Source organism: Caloenas nicobarica, chromosome 2 (genome assembly GCF_036013445.1).
Source record: "Caloenas nicobarica isolate bCalNic1 chromosome 2, bCalNic1.hap1, whole genome shotgun sequence".
Taxonomy (NCBI): domain Eukaryota; kingdom Metazoa; phylum Chordata; class Aves; order Columbiformes; family Columbidae; genus Caloenas; species Caloenas nicobarica.
Window position 1 is genome coordinate 11,525,405 of NC_088246.1, and position 16,302 is coordinate 11,541,706.

Below are 16,302 nucleotides of genomic sequence, written 5' to 3' on the forward strand. Positions count from 1 at the left end.
GAACACCAGTGTGCACTTAACAGTTTTATGCAAAAATCAGCTTCTGATCCAGGCCGTGTTTCAACAGTACCCAACCTCTTGACTTCTTGATCCTAATCCTGAATTGAAATGGTGCAGATGGATGAAGCAAAACACATTGACTTGGTATAAAGTCATTCTCTTTGTTCTTTCATTGAAAAGAATTTTAATGAAGAACAAAGTGTCATTGTCATCACTCGACATCAGATCAAGTATTTTCCATTCCCCAACAACTGGGGCAAAACCATGAAGTTTGGTATGTTCTCTACATTTGGCACACTGGGCAGCTTTACGGATGCTTTGTCTGCACTTGATCAAGATGCAGTTTGTAATTCTTTGTAATTCAGTACTGCTTAGATCTGGTACTAATGACTGTTGAGCCATGAGCTCAAGTTACATTTCAGTGAGGACAAACAGCCAGAAGTCTTGCAGGAGATCCACCTGTAGGAGTTAGGACTCTATGAAATAGGGCCGTTAAATGTTGGAAAAGGGATTTCAGGCTCATCAGACTTCAGCACTTACGGACAGACCCTTGACCCAGTTGTCAAACTTGGTTTGACTGATACTACAGGAACTCAGAAAGCTCATAATGTGGAAGACTTGAGAGCTATTGCCATCAGTACAAGAACACCCTTGGATTTTTACCTTGTTTTCTGGCACCACAGTGCAGGTCAGCAAGAACCAGCTGTTTCAAGGAGTTAGCAAAGGGGCACATCCCTGTTGTCCTTCTATTTTTTTATTTGAGCATTTGCTTGATATTTCTTTATATTTTTGAAGTTTTGTATCTGAATCTTAGCATTTTAAATCCATATTCAAGTAAATAAGTTACTGGCCTGGGCCACAGAACTGCTGAGTGCCTGTATCTGTTACTTATACAGGTGCCTGACTAGAGGCTGCCACAAGGCCTGAAAGTGCTGGTTTAACTGATGACTGCAGACTGATTGCTAAATGCTGACAAAAACTCAAAGTCTACAGATTAGGAAAACACAGCTCTATTTTGAAAAGATTAATTAGATAATCTGTGGTGCTTACTTATGTGTTTCCAAACATTTACCCTTTCCAATAGGTTGACATAATGATAGATCTGTGCAGTAAGGACACCATCTCTGATAGGGTTACTCTCCTTCTTCAGAGGAATGTGTTAAAAAATTATGCTATTTTGCTGTCATTGTTCTATCAGTATGTTGAAGCTGTGGTAAAAAAATGAAGCAAAATCTCCTGTATTTAGAGATATCACACAAAAGAACAAGCTGAGGTGCAAAGACAAAACAGTTGGAGGGCATCAGGAGGCCTTCCCAAAAAGGGCAAGTCATGTGAAAGTGAATATTCTGAAAAACTGGGAAAAAGAATGGTCAGATTTAAAATTGTATAAAGTTGTTCTCTTCTTCTCTCTGATCTATGTGGGAGAAATATTTTTATATAAGTTACTAAATTTAAAATATGGAGGAAGCTGCCAAACATACTGTATTCCAATTGATTGGTACCTATACAATAACTCTGCTGCAAATACTCTACCTGCAAGGCTTCTGCAGATATTAATTTTGTTTGCTTACTTGCCATCTATACAGATGTTTTGCACATTTTCAAAATGCGTTCTCATCTTACAGGCTTTCTAACCTTGCAGATGATTAATGCATTTGACACAAAATAAATGAGAGAATAAATTATTTCCTATTGTTATCCAGAACTTTATTTAGGAATTTTGGATTTTCACTGTTTGTTGATGCCATTATTACGCAATTCAACAAAATCTCTGCAGCTTCTTGCCTTGCAAGGAAAATGTACCTGAAATCTGGTAATGGAAGTTTACTTTTTCTTTCTAAAAGCTTTATTTCTATTTCTCACAGAACTTGTGGAACTTGGAAGTGTTACTTATATCAATATAAAATAAATTATCTCTTTGCTCTCTGGGTTGAGAAAAAAAACATTCAAATCAGTTTTGTTAATTATATTTTCAATGCAGTTGATAAAATAGAAGGGAAATGTAGTTCTTGAAGAAAAGAACCATGAACCTCCTTACCTATTCATTTCTATTTTCAGTTATGCCATGATTTCTATAGTGCTCAGTCTAATCCCAATGAAAGAAATCACATTAAAACACCAATGACATGCAGCTTTATGGGGGGTTAGATACAGTTCTTAGAGTTAGTTTGTCTTACTCATTTACATCTTTTGTGATTTTTCTACAGTGTGCACGGAGCTGTTTTGAGCATTTAATGTGTTAATTCTTCTCCTCATGATTAAAGTCATAAAACCGCGCTGACCCAAAGAGAGGCATTATGAATGTATCATTTCAATTTACATGTGTTCATTAAGCCAAACAATATTGTGCTCTTCTAAAATGGAGATGTTAGTAATATGGGTTCATTGTTTGCATCTGAATGCAACACATCTTACAGCACTGCTGTGGTTTAAAGATGGTTCGTAGTGGCCAAGTTCTCTAATGAGATGTGAAGAGTGAGGCTTCACACTTAGTTAAGGCACTTTGAGCTATTTCTTTGCTGACAAAATACATACAAGGTAATTATGTTCCCAGGAAGTTACTCTTTTACAGAGTTTTATTTTCTGATCATATAATTGATTGCTTATAGAAAGAGCCAGCAATTCTTCTGGCCAGTTAAGTCTGACTTGGGGATTTAGTTGCAGTCATTTTCCTGTGCATTTAGTCCTCTCCATATCTAAATTATTGCCTTTCAGTTCTTCCCTATAAAGATTTTTTAGTTTAGTGGAAAGAATGCTATTTGGAGGGGCAGTTTGCTTGCTTTCCTGTTTTCAGAAAACATTAGAAGTAGAATGTGCTTTTCCCCAACACAGCCATGTATTCATAACTTGCTAACTCATTAATGGGCATTTTCTGATATTTTATATCTAGAAAGTACTGGTGCTTGCTTAAAGTAACTCCAGATACTTTCAAGTCTCAAGGCTGCCTAAATAATCCATCTCTTCACTCTGACTGCTTTCCCATCACGTTAACCTTTGTTGTAACCCACTGCCAGCACTGGGAGTTTTGAAGGTGATTTCGTTAGCCCTGGTGACCTTAGACACATACCCAGTGATTATTGTGATTTGATCTATTGCAGGCTCAGTTTTGCTAGGATCAGTCTGTGAGCAAGGAGTATTTTGGCTGTTATGTTTGTGTTAACCTAAATTGCTTTAGATTGAGCAAAGGCTGGGTTCCTTGCTTGCCATCCTTAATTGCTTTTGTAATTATATTGATTTTTCCATGCCAGGTCAATATTGGTAGCCAGAAGCTGTTTTTTGAACTGTCTATGTCATCTTGAGTCTCCATAAATATGAAGATAATTGTAAAAAGCTTAAGAATGGTCACTGTGAGGGTTTGAATCTTTTCTGTACGTAAAATACACTTCAAATTAAAACAAAACAAAAAAACCCAACCAACCAAAAAAAGCAAAAACTAAACCCAAGCATAACAATAACAATACCCCCCCCAAACCCCTTCCCCCAAATTTAGAAAACAACAAAACCAACAAAAACTTTCAAACCAAAACCAACCTACTTAGCTACCAGTTATTGCTAGCAATCTGGGGGCTTCAGACTAAGTAGTTTGAGGAATGGTTTTAATGTTCATCCCATTCATTTCAGTTAGGAGCAGAAGGATAATATGAAGTAGCAATAATGACAGCCAATGCCTTCATCATGAAAACTCTTCCAACTAGAGAGCACAGAGAGGAAGAACATGTCAAACCAAATGAAGAAAAATTTCCTTCAGTGTTTAAAAAATTCTCCATTTGTCTTATCCATCCATATTGACTTGAATCTGAAGTCCTGTGTGAATTCACAGATCCAAAGCCAAACCTAGCCCAAACCACGAGAGTTGCTCTTGCTCACGTATTGTAACAAATTGAAGACTTTCCAGGCTGGAATGTTCCAGGTAGATTCCTAATTATAAGTTCAGACCGGCTTCCACCTTTTCTTCCACACCTCAGAGAGAGTTTGAGGAGGCTTTGAAGGTCAGGCCACATAACAGTCTGGTCACACGAGAGCACTCAAGGGAAATGGGGTTCTGGAACTCTTCGAATCTTTCTTTTCTATCTGTCTTTCCATCCTATAACATCCCATCATTCAGAGCTTGTTTTGCTGAGAGGCTGCCACCATATCACTCTACTGTGTGCTAAAAGGAATGATTTATTTTTTTCTTGCAAATTATTATCACAAAGGATATTAGTGTAAAATTCTGTTCATTAATGAACCAAAAATTAGAGTCCACTGGTGTAATATCCTGCTGTGGATCTGTGAAAGTACAGAAAAGCAAATATTTTCAAATCGCCAAGTCAAAGCATGGACTATTTTGTCCTTGAGAAGCAAATTAGAATTCTGAACCCTCACCTCATGGACAAGAAATTCCTGCTGTATTAAAGCCAAGACCCTCCTTTGCACTAAGGCTGCTGGCATGTGGCTCATGAGAATGGCCTCACTGCCCTTCCAGTGTCTCTGCCTGTCTCCAGATGGGTTGGGAATCATGAACAATTCTCTGCATTCCTTTTCCAATGTTGTTTTTTGCTTCCCATCTGTTCAGGAGTATTTCTTCCCTCTCCTCTCAGCTCACACTATTTGGAGGATCTGCATGTTACTGAAGATGACACTAGTAGAGTCCATCTTATTGCATACCTAAGAGATGATGCTTTTAAACTGGTAAAACAACCTCATCAGCGTCTGCACTTGTCTCTCCCAGCTTTCCCAACTTGACTTTTAAAAATTCAGCCAGTATAATGCTGCATTCTTCTTTGAGGCTTTCACTCACTGTTCTGGAGTGGAGATACTGATGATGTTGTTCACAGATTTCACAAAATGTTGTGGGGTTTTTTTTCCGATTGAAAGGGTGTTTTGAAGAATGGTAATGTACTTATGGGTTTGAAGTAAACTAGTCTTTATAAAGCTTCCATCGTGGGACTTAAATTATGTTAATGGACTAGATTACGTAGATCAATCCATCTTGACTTCGTTCTGAAAATATGCATCTTTTTTTTTTCTACCTCTTTTGTGCCATCCCAGACCTAGTAGTATTGTTTTTATTAACTTTGTGGGTTCAAAATGCTCAGCATCTCTGGAAACGGTTTTGAATCTTTTATTATTATGTCATGTTGATCACTGAATGAAACTTCATTGAAGCTGATGGGCTTATTAATATTCATGCTTCATTCACAATAAATGCAGCCCTCGTGCCTGTAAATCACTGACAGCTGAAACAACACCAACCACACCTACAGCACAGGGACATGGACAAGAAGTTGGAGATTTAAGCGAAGTGTGTAGGAGGTTCTGCTGTTGGTTCGGATAAAATGTTTCTGAATGTGCAGAAATGACAACCTAGAAAAACACTACAGACTTCCATGGAGAAGATAAGGACAGAAAAACAATGTAAACATATTTTAATGAAAAAAAAAAAAAAAAAGGAGCGAGACCTGTTCACAATTCTTCTTGGAAGGAGACTTGGAACTACAAGCAAAGAGCTGGTTTCTTTCTGGTCTGGATTCATCCTCTTTCTAGCGGGACAAAATCTTCACATATGTAATGTGGAAATAAAAGGCATTGCACCTAATGAATACTTCACTCCATCGCTGATTTATCTCCTTAATGAAAATAGCCTACAAACCTCGTCTTGGCTCAACCTAAGTAAAAAATGGTGACATTAATAGCGGAAGCGACTCCAGTTTCTGAGGAGATAAGTTGAAAATTTCTATTAACCTTTAACTCACTTGGAACATGAAGAAAGAAAAAAAATATTTTCGTTTGAAACTATTTTCTATTTCTAATATCCTGGAGGAGAATATTTGTATTGTCTTAAGTAGTGTAAAGTACTGCTACCCAAACATGATCTTCTTGGGAGGGAAACTGAGATTCGTACATTACTTCAGGACCACAGCTCATGGGCTCAGAATCAAGGAATCATTTCAGTTGGAAGAGACCCTCAGGATCATCGAGTCCAACCATAACCCAACTCCAGCACTAAACCATGCCCCTAAGAACCTCATCTAAATGCCTTTTAAACACCTCCAGGAATAGTGACTCCACCACTGCCCTGGGCAGCCTGTGCCAATGCCTGACAACCATTTCTGGGAAGAATTTTTTCCTAATATCCAATCTGAACCTTACCTGGTGCAACTTGAGGCCATTTCCCCTTGTCCTATCACTTGCTTCTTGGGAGAAGAGACCAACCCCCTCCATGCTCCAACCTCCTTTCAGGCAGTTGTAGACAGCGATAAGGTCTCCCCTCAGCCTCCTGTTCTCAAGAAGATGAGCAATACAGGGGTTTTAGCAATTTTGGCTGCTGCCATGCTACCACACTTCTTGAGAAAACTTCTTCTTTAGCTCTGGGAGCTAGATACTGGCTCTTTACTTTGGAGCCTGTCACCCTTAATTGTCCATAACATAACTACAAGGTAGGAGAGGGAATAAAAATCTACCTGTGTTGGCAGAAATCCAGGGAAAACCTTGGTGGTTTCTGCCAGAAACAGAAGACTTCTAAGACAAACTGGCAATAAATTAATTAGACGAACTTAGGCTTGCAGGTTAAACTCAAGGAAAGAAAGCCAAAAGTGTTCTGAGAGGCTGTGGAATTCACTGCAGAACATGAGTCTTCTTGCATCAGAAGAGGAAGCAGTTATCAATGATAAAAATGGAAATGGATTATCACGAGCCTATGAATATGTCTGTGTTTAATATGCACTACAGAGAAGGAGATTTTGGTCTGTCTCCTGACAGACGGTTTTGTGTTCGTTCTTTTTAGAATAAAACTGATTTCTAAAATGAGAGAAATTTAAAATAGTGAAATAAAAAAGAAAAACAGTTAATTGCTGAGATTATTAAAATTTTGGCCATAATAGATAGGTAGGTAGGTAGATAGATAGACAGACAGACAGACAGACAGACAGATAGATAAAAGTACTTGAAATTAAGCCGGGTGCCTAGGTAGTTGTACAGACATATGAACTCATAATTGCTTTGGATTTATTTGTGATAAAATATGAAAAATGAATACCTACAAAGTGTCCTACAGAGTCTGTTTATGGAAATCCATTTTAAAAATGAAGCACAGGTCATCAAAGGAAAGGATCTATAAAGGCAACTGATTTGCAATAGACAGATTATCCTGTCTGTAAAAGCACACATCATTGTAGCTACCTGCTGTGGTAGTTTTCTAGGAGAGGAAGGAGAAGATAAAGTGAAACAATTTTCATAAAGGCTTTCTAGCTGCTGTGGTGGTTTTGGCTTTGAAGGAGAGATGGATGCTTGTTTATTTGCTGAGCACTTTTGATGAGCAAAAGCAGTACAAAAAAAAAATAGATGCAAAACAGGAGGCGATGTGTCTAGTGAAAACATATATACAAGGAAACTAGTGGGGAGACAATAAGCTTATTTTGGTGCTGAATTTACTCTAATGCATTACTCTAACAGTAAATGTAAAACATGGGATGATCTAAGAAGCTTTGTCATTGCAAAGCAATCATCCTGATCAAGTATGGATCCTGTACAGCAATGATAAAAGGAAAATACTTTATTAAACAGCTAGCTCACCATTTACCTGCTGCAAAGATAGAGTGAGTCCTCTGAGCCATCAAGGAATTAATCATACTCTCCTCAGTTCGGAGCCTGACCTATCGTTCTGATGAAAAGATAAAAGCTGATTCAGTGGGTTACTGAAAGCAAGTTGACAGGAGGATTCCCGCTCGCTCAGGAATAAAAGGAGCCGGAGCTGTTGTGGTGTGAGAAGGCTGAGCCGCAGGGCAGGGGGAGGCCTGCCCTCCCAGCAGGCCAAAAACACACCAAAAACACACACAAAAAAACCACACCAGGCCAGTGTCCCCACTGCGGTGGAAAAAATACGAGGAATGGTGTTCCGTGACACACTCTTCGTTCGACCCAGGTAGTGTGTGATGCATGCTAGTGTCTGAGTGGAAACCACTACATCTGCCAGAGATCCATGATATGCTGAAGATTTCTCACTGTACCCAACGAGATACAGCCTGTTTAAGAAAGAGTCCAGCACGCATGGAAAAGCCGCGCAATGCTAGTCTGTTCCTCTGAAAAAAAAGGAGTAAGGCTTCAATCTGTCCAGCTCTACAGATAAACAGCTGCACTTTGTAAAACTCCTCTTATTACGGAGCAGTTCCTTGGAAATTCGACAGTATTGCCAAAGCAGTGGATAGATGGGCAAGCGGACACATTTCAAAGCCGAGCACGGTTTAGCATTTCCACAGTTCTTAAGGGCTCTCACCACTGCTCTTGTCTGAGCCTGTTTCAGACTGCGTTTTCTGTGGGGCACAGATTCTGATATTTATACTTTGAGAGAAGTATTAGTGAACAGACAAATAACGTAAATGTGGAGTAGCTATTTACAGCAAACGTGTAAGAAGCATTTCCTTCAGGTTTTGTACTGGAGGACAGGAGTGCATAGGTAGTGTGTCCCCACACTGCTTCATTATATTTGTGAGTCATAAAGGCTGCAAAATGCACTGCGAAGTTTTAACAACTATCTGTAGTAAAACTCATGTCTAATCGAGAAAGCTTTGATGGGAACAGATGCTGCCTGAAATAGACAGAAAGGAATTGATTGATTAAGAACAGAGAAAGTGTTTAGAAATAAATAAATGCTGTTTTGTTTAATGTGAATGGGGGCATAGGTTCCTGCCAAAACTCTGAGACCTCCTGAGGATGGGACTCAGATACCAGAGAAGAGTGGTGGTATGGTAGATACACCTGTCCCAGAATGCAGTACCACCGTTTGTTATTATAATAAAGGCTTTTCATTTGCAGCAGAAAGTTTGAAATACGAAAAATTAAGAACGGAACACAGGAGTTACTTCCCAGCAGTAGATGATGATGGATGCAGGTTGCAAAACCTAAAGCAAAATGAAAGACGTGAAAAAAGTAACGTGTAATTCTTGTGGGAGGCATTTCTTTCAATGTATTCTGTCTACTTGATATGGGCTGGTAGTCAACTTTGTTGGATTCCAGTGAAGAGTTACTGAAAGCCAACAAAGAAATCTTAATACCAGAATCAAAGATTTTTAAAGTTTCTCTCTTAGCTGAAGGTGGGGAAATTGGAAGAACTTTCATGTTAAAGCTGATGGAGGTAGGGAGAAGGGAAAGGAGTGTTCCTTATGGCTCTTCCTGAATCCTAAAATACTGGAATCCAGAAATTATATCTTCAAATTGGACATGGCTTATCTCAGTAGATATCAAAGAAATGCGAATCTGAGAAATGGTAGGAACTCATTCATTGCGATCTTTTTCAGTTTTCTAAAGGGTTGTGAAATAGTCAGGAAAAGATGACACTAAAGTTTTGGGTTGGTGATTTGAAAATGTCTTGAGATAAATGTAGCATGCAAATATTACTATTTTTAAATAGTTTATATTTCATAAAAAACTTCTTTCTGCTGGCACGGACCTTGTTGCCATTCTGGATTTCACCGCTGTGACAGACCAAAAGCGTTGTTACGATACAAAGTGGGTGAAATCTACTGTGTATCTGCTAATACTCTTCTGTTAGACTAAATGTTTTAAGTTCTTTATCCGCTAGGCAGCTGGAGCTCTAGGGACTGTTAAAGCATAGACACTACACAGGGCTGACCATGAGTTTGTGCACAGGTGGGTCTAGATGAAAATCCAGTGATCTGGAAGGAGCTTTGTGTGCATGAGTGTGGATGAGAGATACAGAGAAACACCACAGCAGCCTGTAGGTAAGCAGCAAAGAAACTCTGGAGAAGCACTTGAAACAGAACACCTGGGGGAAAAATAAAAGTCCAAAGAGTGCTATGGAACAAGCGCCACACAGGAAATACTGGGAACCATGAGCTCCGAGGAAAATGCTTTCCTTCATTTGCATCGTATTGAATTTAGGACAACAGAACTGTATGTATACTATTCATAAATAAACATGACTGCGCCAAAGAGATAACTGTCTTATAACTGTTTTTCCCCACCTATGTGACCTTTTTTTTTTTTTAGCTTACTGGTTGGGTCCAAAGGATATCCATAATTTGGATGGTTTGGGAAATAGTTCAACAGTGTGAAACCAGCAAATCCCCATAAAGGGGAGTTTCATGAATTAGAGTTTTGCCTTTTTCCCCCCCCACCCTTTTCCTCTCTTCACCTGATAGTAGGGTGACTTAATACCGAGTATCTGAGCTACCATTAAGGGACTTGGAGAAAACAGATTAACAGGTAAGAAATGAGCTATGTTAATGGAATATGCATTATAAAAGGGCAAAGTAGTCCTTTTAGATAAAGTCTAAGAAAGGAGGTTATATTGTTTTCATGTGCTGTGCCTACATATAATTTATAGGAAAATAAAAATTTACTAATTGTTTTTACACCTTCTTTTTTTCTTTTTTTCTTTTTTTCTTTTTACAATAATTATGGACTTGCTAAGGTATGGAAGTGACCTAATAGTTACAATTGTGACCTCTAAGTTATTGCTAATTTTACTGTCAGTATATGCTTCACATCTCCTACTTAATGGTATGCTAATTGTACAGCAGGATGTCACATTCTCCAACATACAGATTCCCTATTTCAATTACAGCTAAGTAAATCTCCATTACTAATGAGTAAGCATTTCTTTTCCATGTACATTTGCATTATAATGGACATTTTCTTTATTCACTAAAATTATTCTTTCCTTGACAACAACTATATATTTTATTCTACAGTAAAGGCTACGACGTGATGATTCATTCCTTTCTGTTGGGTTTATCTGTATTTAAATTGTCAAATGTTCTTGATAGCCTGACATTTTATATCCTATGTTATTTTTCTGCACTTCTACAATAATGTATTTTCTTTAAGACAACCTACTTAAGACAAATCACAAAAAAAGTAAGCTTACATGTTGGTCGTAAATTAAGCCATATTTTCAAAATGGTTGCATTGTTTCATTTGTGTTGCTGAGAAGTCGCAACTATTTATGTCAATGCAAAGTGACCTTTATGATATAATGTTTGAATATAAAGAAAAAGTGACCACAACTGACTTGTATCACTGCAAGGTCCAACTCCGCCTAACAGAGCACAGCTCTTTGGCTATTAAATACAATGCCCCAACAGACATTTGCTGCCCTGCTGATGCAGATCCCCACACATGCAACAGGCAGCTGAACACAATGAAGGGGCAAGGCCACTGTTACACCTGAGCTGGGGGGCTTTGCTGCCGGACCCGCGCCCTGGGCGGGTCGTGGCCTGTCCCTGGGTGCCACTGAGCCCTTGGGATTCTCTTCGTCTGCCAGCACGGTGACCCGAGGCCTCCCCTGCCTCAGGAATTAAGGATGTTGGCCTGTGGAATCCCATGCCAGAGATCCTTCCTTCATTCTGCATGGCCCCAGGAAAACGCATCAGCTTTTATACGCAAATAAGGACTGTGAGTTTTATCGGTGAAGCAATAGCTTAATCTTTGATAATATGCAGCAGAGAAGGTGTTGCTTTGATTTTGGTGGGGCCAACACTCCCTATGCAGTAAATAATGTTACATGGATCTTTTTTAGATGCCCAAAGAAGGTTTATGTATCAAAGAGAGTGCATTAATTAGCAATCATTAATATTTCTGACCATTTTTAAGTTGGCCTGGTGGTGGGTGTCTATATGGGGAAGAAGATGGGTGTTGGGTTCTTTTAATGATATCAGTACATGGGATATTTTAAAGAAACAAAGTGTGGTGAAAGCATTAGGTAGCATTCCAGAAATGCAGGAGGAAATATATGCAACCAGGTGTTAGAAATAACAGATTGATTTCCTGGTCACTGTGCATGATTTCTTTCTAGCCTTGTGTATATCCTGATAATCGGATGGCTTACAATATAGATACAAAGTTTGTTTTGTTTTTATTTTGAAAGGCCTACGGTATGCAGCCTTTTTCCCAGACAGCAGCAAAAAACAAGGTGAACAATTTTTGCACTATGTGGTTTTGAATTCTGTCATATTTTCTATTACGTTTCTGTCTTCCATTAGGATAGCTTAGTTTACTATATTAACCACCCGCATCATCCATATCACTTCCAATTCCGAGTTCAGTCCGCATTCTGTATGTATGTAGTTTGCTGATTTTCCTCTCTGCTGGGGGCTGCGCGGCGGCTCACACGGTACGTGCAGCTGGAGGCGGTGGTAGGATGGGTGTCCTTTCATCGGGCCTTTTCGGGGTGGCTGATGACACCTGGTGGTGGATTTCCTAAGTGCAGACTTAACCGTGTTTGCAGCTGACGGAGAAATTTTGACCTGTCCTACCCCGAGCGCTGACAGTCAGAGTTCGAGCTATTTAAAAGAATCTGATCTCCTGCATGGAAAACAAAAAAAGGTGTCGGGAACACATCCTTCTCCCGTTCAAACTTATGTAAACCAAGAGAAGCAATAACATTTCATTGGAGTAAAATTAATGCCTCTGCCCTTGCTACTGAGATCAATAGCGTAGTGTTGTTCGCAAGGGCTATGTACCTTTTTATTTATTAACTTTTCAAATACGTTGCATAAATGAATGCTTTATATATACCTATGCACTAAATATACTGCATTAAACTAAAAATCTTTTCTGTGAAAAACCTCGGTGATTATATTTAGTAATAATGATGTTTTCAAAACTTTACAGTGTGAATACTGAAGGAAACTTCTGGTATTTTATTTAATGGCATGGTTTCTGGCTTAAGTGTATGATTTTTCTTGCCAGCAAGTATATTTCTGTATGTTTATTAAATTCTACATCTCTTTGCCGGCATAATTCCTAACAGTGGAATATCTGGGATATATCAGGAATTAACTAGTATGAATAAAAATTAAGAATCCTGATTCAGTGGTGAAATTCCTCAGTAGCTGGGACCTATTGGGGTCTTCGCTGATTTTTATCTGGCTATATCTTTAATCAAAACTGATTATTTTTCTTGCCTAATTGGCCCTTTACTGCCATCTGATTATTTGTTTAGTTTCATAAAGAAGATAAGTATTACAGTTAATATGAAAGAAATACAAAGCAATACTTTATCCTGGTTTTTCTTCATCTACAGGCAAATAAAGTACATCAACAATGCAGTATCTTTAGTTGTTTCTAAAATATCATAAAGAAATGGCCCCCAAGGTGCACTGCCACTGGACTTTGTGGAAGGGGAAAGATTTGGTGAAATGAGAATGCGTTCATGTAGCCAAATTTAGTGCTGTTATTGTGCCATTCTGAGATATACAGAGTTGGCAAGTAAAATTAAATGAGGAGAAACAATAGAAGAGTCAAGTTACGCTGTTAATCTGAACAACAAAGGAGGGCAAATTTCTGAATTCTAAAATCATTGGTTAAGGGTTATTTGAGTTTCTTTCCCCCTAAACTTACTGCTCTGCATTCCAGCATCCACAGTATATAAACTTCAGTGTAGGCAATCTGGGTTGAGGCTGTTCCTAAATCTCTTTTATTCGTGGGGGCTCTGGTCAAATGAATTATGTCCACACACAACGCGGCTGCTCTTCAGCGTAAGGGACTGAAGTGCCACTTTGTGCAGCACTTGTGACGCTGCCCCATAGGAGGAGACCTCTCACACAAGGACTGTAATGACCGCAGTTCCCAGGCACGGGAAAGTGGAGATCGCACTTGGTGGGAATTGTTAAGTCCACCTTCACAATATGATGTTAAAAATAGCTTGATCAGATTTTTATCAAGATCATTTTTTGAAGAATAGGAATAATTTTTTTCAGAGATCTGAACCCATTGAAAAGTGTCATTTGACATGAAAAGGCATTGGGAGTCTTACCTAGGATATGACAACTATTTTGTCATCTAAGTGTAGGGAAAAGTGTGGCATTTCAGATAACAAACATAAACATTTAACGGTGGCCACTGGCAATTCTGCTTGGTTTTAGTACTGTAGATCCTAGAGCAAAATTCTGCCTCGAAATTATACGCATGCTGCTCTCATTTACTTCAGCAAAGCTTGTGCGCATATTTCAAAGGTCAAAATTTGGCCGTTGGGGCTGAATTTTCAAGGAAGAGTGTATTAAAGACATCTGTGCATCAGCAGAACCATATCCTTTGTCTTCTCTAGAACATTTCAGGAATAAGCCCAGTGCTACATGGCACTGCAAGTGAAACATTTGCTATTTTTTGAATTGCATTGAGATTGCTTAGCAGAAATATTTCTTTCAGTAATAAGTTCATGATTTCTTTTATTTCTTGTAACTTCGATGCTGAAAAGTTTTCAGTTTTAAGAGAATAAAGACTGGAAGGGATCACCCTTCTGAAAATTACAGTTGAAAACGTACTGTAACAATCAAAACGAGGGGAAATAGTCCAAGGAAATAGGTATGGTCTGTCGAGGTGCACAAACTTTTGTTTGTAGTCTAATACAGAGAGGTCAACAAGTGTTTTACACGAAGGTAGAAAACAAACCCACTTTCCATTGTGGACAGAGCTCATATTTGAAATTGTTGCTAATCGGACACTCGAAAAAGCTTAAACTTGGCATTCATATTCTATTGGAGTTAGTATGTATTAAACTGATGAAGATCTTTAAACGTGTAGGTTTTCCCCTGTTTTTTAAACATTATACACTTCTTAAAATGTTTATAATGTCTAATTGCTGCTGGATTTCAAGACATATCAATTTTGTTCTTAGTTCCTGCAGATTTTGACAGAATATCATACCAAAATATTTTGTATTTTTTGTAGGACTGGGAAACAGAAAATCATGACTGGTATTGTTTTGAATGCCATTTGCCTGGAGAGGTGTTGATATGTGACCTGTGTTTTCGTGTGTATCATTCCAAGTGTTTGTCTGATGAGTTCAGGCTTAGAGACAGCAGTAGTCACTGGCAGTGCCCAGTTTGCAGGGTGAGTACCTCTGAGATTTCATGTGCTGATTAGAGGATTGATATTCATTAATAGATTCATTAAGGTGTCCAGATGGTGTGGCCAGGTTAATGGATAAAGAACTGAATATTGAAACGATGGTACATACCTAGAGCATCTATACAGAGATACCAAAATGTGGTGCATGTAGCAGATGGTCATTTCTGAAGAGCCCGGCAAGTTTAACTTATGCATTTGAACACACACAGTATACTGTGTGGGAATGTGTGTACGTATGTATGCCATGTGTGAATGCAGTATATTGTGGAAATCTTCAACATGAGTAAACAAATTGCTGTATAAGATGCTACTGTTTTTATTTAACATCATTTTAATGAATCATAATGTATTTTTTGGTATTTTGGTGACTGCATTCTTAATATTTTATTGGAATAATATTTTACTTTATAAAGCCACATTCATGTTACTGATGAGGGCAGTTTCAAAAAATAGAGAGTGAAATCCTGCTTCTCATTTATTTCTATGTATTCTATTGGTGCAAAAAGGCCAATATGGATTTCACCTATAGCATCCATAAATATATTGCTTTTTCTTTAAAACTGCTATTTTAATGAGTATGGTAGGGAGAGAGCGAAGAGTATTTCTCGTATACTTTCCAAGAATGAGCAGGTGTGTTGTCTACACATCATTAGAATACTAAACATTCTAGTCAGGGTGCTTACCGGTACCTGGCCTTGAACCAGCCCGATACATCTTCCCGTTGTCATCTCTGCATTGCCTCCCCAGTGGAGAACATTCCTAGATTTCCGTAAACGGAGGGAATAATGCATGTAAATGTTTAAGATAAAATTAACGCTATAGAAAAGCATAAAACTGGCCGTTGCGCTCTGCCTTGGATTGCAGGAGGGAGAGGGAATCTCCTTGCTGAAAGCCAAGCTGTGGCTGCAGGGCAGCAGACTGATGGGTGATCGGTGCCGCAGGGAGCGGGAGGCTCCGGGTGCTTCGGAGTTCGGAGAAGCAGTTTTTGAAAACACGTGGATTGTTTTGTTTCAAAACAGCACTTTCTGACTGCCGTTACCTTAGAACCAGCTGTGGAAAACCTGTTGCCTCAGATTGGGAGCTCTCAGGGTTTAGGGAAATAGCAGGAAAATCGAGCCTGCCTCAAAAGAGTGGGAAGGAATGAAAAAGGAGGAGTGGCATGGAAAAAAAGAGTTAAGAATGAGGATGTATACTGGATTTCTTCATATTGAATTATTAGCATTTAATTTAGCTGCTCAATATTACCTCTGTTAAAAATAAAAAGTGTCCATGTATAGGTGAATTGCTTTCAGATTTGTGTATAATTATCTCTAATAATTGCTGGTTCTCGTAGTGAGTATTGTTAGTTCTTATAAATAGTTCAAATTAGATAAACCGGCTCCAGTCTCCACTCTAGTTTACCGATAATTTTAGATGACCCCTGGTGAGAGTAGTGAAAGTAAATGGTTTAAG

The 16,302-nt window shown here is 38.6% G+C and overlaps 1 protein-coding gene across 4 annotated transcripts in view; it reads left to right on the forward strand.

Annotated features, from left to right (window-relative positions):
- Positions 1–16,302, forward strand: part of ZMYND11 (zinc finger MYND-type containing 11) — a 107,576-nt gene that overhangs the window by 64,555 nt on the left and 26,719 nt on the right. The window contains exons 4-5 of one of the 4 annotated variants that reach the window (XM_065629015.1): positions 11,867–11,911; positions 14,671–14,832. The exons of 1 other annotated variant lie outside the window; for it this stretch is intronic. In XM_065629015.1, coding sequence (XP_065485087.1) covers positions 11,867–11,911; positions 14,671–14,832 — 207 coding nt within the window. The remainder of the gene's footprint in view (positions 1–11,866; positions 11,912–14,670; positions 14,833–16,302) is intronic. 2 more of the 4 variants (XM_065629017.1, XM_065629016.1) reach the window with 2 other exon arrangements.